Raw genomic sequence first — 5,489 nt, forward strand, 5'->3', positions numbered from 1 at the left:
GAGTGGGGATGGTGGAAGTGTGAAAGCACCAAAAACACATTGTGCTTTCACACACAACATGCTGACTTTAAACAAAATAATAATAATAAAAAAAGAAAAGCTCTGAATCACGTTCCCCCCCAAATCTTAAAAGAACGAACAGATTTCTGGACGTCCTTATCAGGACTTCAAACTCAACTGATCTACAAGGGAAAAAGTTGGCGCAGACAGGTTAAACACCACCTTCCTCTTCATCATAATCCACATGACCAGCTCCCCGTCTAATTATGGTCATTATGGCCCRAAGTTCCAGCTATTATTGAATCAAACACTGCAGCACAAACAGGGAAAGGCCTTTAATTTCTACCCTCCTGACTTCCACAATGGCCACTCACATGACAGGAAGGTGCGGTTTAACCTGCCAATCAGGAGGCACCAAGGTTATTCTGAGCRTCTGAGGAAGGCATGTGGAGGCGGGAAGTTCACTGCATGGGAAGACTGTGCATGAGGAGAAAGCAGGTAGAAGAAGCATTCCTTCCTTATTATTGTTTCGTTTTCCATTGGAGGGGGTGAAAAATCAACTTTGATTCTTATTTTCTGAATGTTTTTATCTTGTTCACTGTTGATTTCTGCACCTAAACAGTTTTCTTCTTCTGCACGCCATTTATGACCAGCTGTGCAAATAGACATAAATGGTTTAATATAAAAAAAAGAAAAACAATTTCACATGTGGAACATCATGCTTTCAGCTGTGAAAACATGTTTTGCACATTTTTCCAGTGTGATTATGGAACTTTTTTAACAGATTTATCACGTGGTTGTATAGTTTTTCATGTGATCTTGTGAGAAAAACACATTTTTGTATGGAATAAATCTTGTGCCAGCAGGAATTGAGCTTGAATTGCTCAGATTGAATCTGAATGTGCAGAATTTGAAATTGAATGCATTGGTTTGAAAATAAAATTCACTAAATTGAGACTAAATTTAATGATTTGAAACTGAATTTAAAGTTTTTAATTTGAATGTATTTGCTTAGAAACTGTATTTTGGTTTATTAAAAATTCAGTTTGACTACTTTCACTTTCAGCTCCATAATTCAGATTTTTGTGTCACATCCTGGTCCTTGAGAAAGCCAGGCAGAGTAATCAAACACAGATCCACAGATTTATGTTTCACTTTGGTGAAGTTTCCCTTCTGGATGTAAAAGAGTTGATGCAATCCACTGTAAAAGAGACAAAAACAGACAAAGTTATTTTATTGCAGTGATTAATTTGACCTATATGTAGAAAATGTTACATTTACATCACATCATGGATCAGTCAGCAGCAGCATCTGATCAATATGTGATCCATGATGTAATGTAAATTAACATTTTCTACATACAGGTCAAATTAATCACTGCAATAAAATAATTGTCTGTTTTTGTCACTTTTACAGTGGATTGCATCAACTCTGTTACATACAGAAGGGAAACTTCAAGTGAAACATAAATCTGTGGATCTGTGTTTGATTACTCTGTCTGGCTTTCTCAAAGGACCTGGATGTGACACAAAAATCTGAATCTTGGAACTGAAAGTGAAAGTAGTCAAACTGAATTTTTAATAAACCAAAATACAGTTTCAAAGCAAATTCAGATACAAAACTTTACATTCAGCTTTAATTTAGTAAAATTTATTTTCAAACCAATGCATTCAGTTTCAAATTATGCACATTCAGATTCAATCTGAGCAATTCAAATTCAGTTCCTGCTGGCACAAGGTTCATCTCATATTTTTGTCTGTAAGAATGGTAGAAAAGACATGAGAGAGCATGAAAGTGTTCCTCACCAGARTCTTGGCCAGGGGACCCATGCCCCTCWCGGTGATTTGATTGTTCCGCAGCAKTAAGACTCTCAGACCTTTTGTCTGTTTTGACAGACCGTCACACAGCTCCTCCAGTCCTGAAAACCACCAACACAGTCCAGTATTTGTTATCCTGCTAATTCATGCTGCTGAGTGCAGGAGTTCAGTTCATTCATAGACTTATTGAACTGGTCAAGTCTGCAGGCTACAGCTGAGAACAAAAGCAACAAACACCTCACCAGCATCTGCCAGAGCGTTGCTGCTGAGCTCCAGAGTCTGCAGAGTGTTGTTGTACTGCAGCAGGTCCCCCAGCTGCAGGGCGTCCTGGAAGCTGTTCAGCAGGTTGTTGGTTAAATGGAGCTCCTGTAAAGCTCTGTTTGTCTTCAGGGCACCGACTGTAGGCAGCAAGACGAGGAAAGAACATCACCATGACCGGAAGCACTGCAGGCAGGGCGAGTTACATCTGCTCAGACATGGGATATTGTTGAGTTAACGCAGGCTGAACCAGCAGAACATGTGTCTTTTTCTTTTCAAAGACCCATGTCCCAAAGGTTTCCTTCTTGTTTAGAAGCATCCTTGTCTGTTTCAAACGCTGCTTTTTTATACGTGAGCAAAGACAGAACAGATGTAAAATAAAGCAGCCAGCATTGTGTTATATGGCATTAGAGCTCATTTAATGAAACGTTTTAACCATTCAGCTGGTTTTAGGTGAGTTTGGTAAGAAATTAAGTTTCTGTAGCTGTGAGGTAAAACCATACAAGAGTCAGAAAAGAGTTTTTGTCCCCCATCACCGAGGGGGACTCAGAAAAGCTCTTAGTCGGTCTGTGTGTCCGTTACAATTTCAGATAGCTGTAACTTTCACATAGAAAGGCTAAAATATACCAAACTTGGTATGAGTTATCCATGTTGCATGCCTGACCGTACCATGTGGTCATATGCTGACATCATCAAAGCCGCGCCCCCTGAAAACAGGAAGTGACTTTTCTCTGACCCTCTTGACCTAATCAGCCACAATAAGTTGATCTCACTTGTTTTCAAGCACAAAGACTTTTGGGTGAAAGGTGTGGCCATGGCAGGGCTGCGATGTGAGACATCATGCTGTTTACATACTTTTGGCTCTAAAACAACATCCGTCCGTCTGTTTTCTTCCTCTTATCCAGGGTCAGGTCTCTGGGGCAGTACCCTAAGCAGAGAGACCCAGACTTCCCTCTCCCCAGCCACTTGGGCCAGCTCATCTGGGGGAATCCCAAGGTGTTCCCAGGCCAGCCGAGAAACATAGTCCCTCCAGTGTGTCCTGGGTCTTCCTCTGGGTCTCCTCCCAGTGGGACATGCCCAGAACACTTCATCAGGGAGGCGTCCAGGAGGCATCCTAACCAGATGAACCACCTCAACTGGCTCCTGTCGACGTGGAGGAGCAGCAGCTCTACTCTGAGTCCCTCCTGGATGRCTGAGCTTCTCAGCCTATCTCTAAGGGAGAGCCCAGCCACCCTGCAGAGGAAACTCATTTCAGCTGCTTGTATCTGTGATCTCCTTCTTTCAGTCACCACCCAAAGTTTGTGACCATAGATGAGGGTAGGAACGTAGACCGACCAGTAAACCGAGAGCTTTACCTTCTGGCTCAGCTCTCTCTTCACCACAACAGACCGGTAGAGCGCTCGCATCACTGCAGACGCAGCATCAATCCGCTTGTCGATCTTCCACTCCATTCTTCCCTCATTCGTGAACAAGACCCTGAGATACTTAAATTCCTCCACTTGGGGCAGGACTTCCTCCCCAACCCAGAGATGGCACGCTACCTGTTTCCGGCTCAAGACCATGGTCTCGGATTTGGAGGCACTGATCCTCCATAAAAATTATAAATAATAGTACAACATATTTCAGCCAATCCTAATCCACTCCACTATAGGAATGCAGTCTAATTTTTGGAGGGCGTGGCCTAATTTCTCACCTACAATTCAAAATCAGCCTCAAGTCATGCTTTGTCCTAGAATCATGAAATTTGGTACACATGTGTAACGTCTCAGGAGCTACAAAAAAGTCTCTTGGAGTCATGATCTAAACCCCACAGGAAGTCAGCCATTTTGGATCAAATCTATGAATTTGTCTCTTTTCTTGCACGTGTATCTGAGCTAACTCCCTCTACAGCTTTGAACCTGCAGACTTCACATGCTGCATGTTTCTCTCTGCACTGACTGGTGGTGGGATGGTGTGGGTGTGGCAGAGTGGTGAACGCTGATGCCTCGCCGTTTGCACACGGTTAGCTCTAAATCAAACATGTGATCAGATCTGCATCAAATTTGGTGTGCACCATCAGGGAGACCCGCTCAACACGTTGGTGTAAGAGTTTGACAAAATAATTTTAGCCCACCGTCTATCCATTCACCTTATGAGATGATTTAAATRATGAAGGCCTGTGATTCCAACAAAACTGCTAACAGCTGGACACTAYTGAATGGCRAYGGGGGACATCAGCGACGGTTGGTGTYGAGTTCTGTCTTGTTGGGTTTTAGATACAAAGAAATGTGAGCACACCCTGACTTCACAGACAAGTGGGACGTATATTTTAATTTAAATATATTTACATTTTCTGTTCTGAAAACTTTACCAATGTGGATGAGAAACAGAAAGCAGGGCTCTCCTGCAGATAGCAGTGAAGAAAGGGTCCTTCCCAATAATCTAACAGCAAAAATTCAATCACAGATGATAAAAACACCTGTCAAATTCCAGAACTCGTGTTTTTTTCTGATTRTCTGAGCCTGAGCTGTGCAGAGGGGTGATGTATTTATGTATTATTTTTCATGTCTTTTGTTTAATTTGTTCTGTGATCTGCTTGTGTCCGTGTTTTCTGGACCCTCGCCGCCCTTCCACCCAGATCGATGGTGCAGATTTGATCAGGCTTGCCGGGCTGCATGCCGAACGCCAACGTTGTCATCAGGCTCAGTGGGAACCAAATGTTGGAGTCGCTGGGATTGATCTGGCCGACTCCACCGCGAGCGCCCAATCCACTCCGATCGAAGGCAATGATCCTCAGCTGGGACCCCCCGCTGGGCTGGAATGTGGGGGGGAGGAGAGTGGCCGGTGGGCCCCATAAAGGCAGGGATGATGGAGAGTGAGTGGGAGGAGGAGGAGGAAGAAGAGGAGGAGGGTGTTTGTCAAAGCTGAAAATATCAAAGTGATCCAGGAAGCGTCTGAAAATGCGGAGGGAAGAGTGGGCAGCATACTGAGTCCATTTGGGTCTGTTCTGCTCCCAGCTGAGAGGAGGCGACCGGTGCTGGGCTCAGATTGGATTTTTATGTCCACATGAAGAGTCACAAACACAAACGGATCCATCATCACATCACTTCAGGACTGAATATAACCAAATACAACAAAATACAAGCTTAAAGGAATAATATAACATTTCCCTGTTGGGCCTTTTATAACTGTAGAGGTCTGACGTGATTTTATTTTCACAAATCATCATCTCAAATAAAAAACATGTTTTTTTCATTACTGATCCTCTGAGTTTAAACGTTAGGGAAAAGCCAAAAGTAGCAGAATAGCTAAAAGTAGAAAAAGGCCAGTTAAAAGTATCAGGCCTGGAACCTTCAAGAAATAATCAAACACACGTATGTAAGTCCATCTCATGTATGCCATCACCTCCTGTGTGTGTGTGTGTGTGTGTGTGTG

General features: G+C 43.1%; 1 protein-coding gene across 1 annotated transcript in view; it reads right to left on the minus strand.

Annotated features, from left to right (window-relative positions):
- The window catches only part of si:dkey-288a3.2 (protein phosphatase 1 regulatory subunit 37), a gene marked incomplete at its 5' end in the record, with an annotated part of 9,588 nt that overhangs the window by 922 nt on the left and 3,177 nt on the right, over positions 1-5,489 (minus strand). The window contains 2 exon segments of the mRNA XM_014011858.1: positions 1,811-1,918; positions 2,060-2,215. Of these exon segments, the coding sequence (XP_013867312.1) occupies positions 1,811-1,918; positions 2,060-2,215 (264 nt within the window).

The sequence above is a fragment of the Austrofundulus limnaeus genome, unplaced genomic scaffold (genome assembly GCF_001266775.1).
Source record: "Austrofundulus limnaeus strain Quisiro unplaced genomic scaffold, Austrofundulus_limnaeus-1.0 Scaffold85, whole genome shotgun sequence".
NCBI lineage: Eukaryota > Metazoa > Chordata > Actinopteri > Cyprinodontiformes > Rivulidae > Austrofundulus > Austrofundulus limnaeus.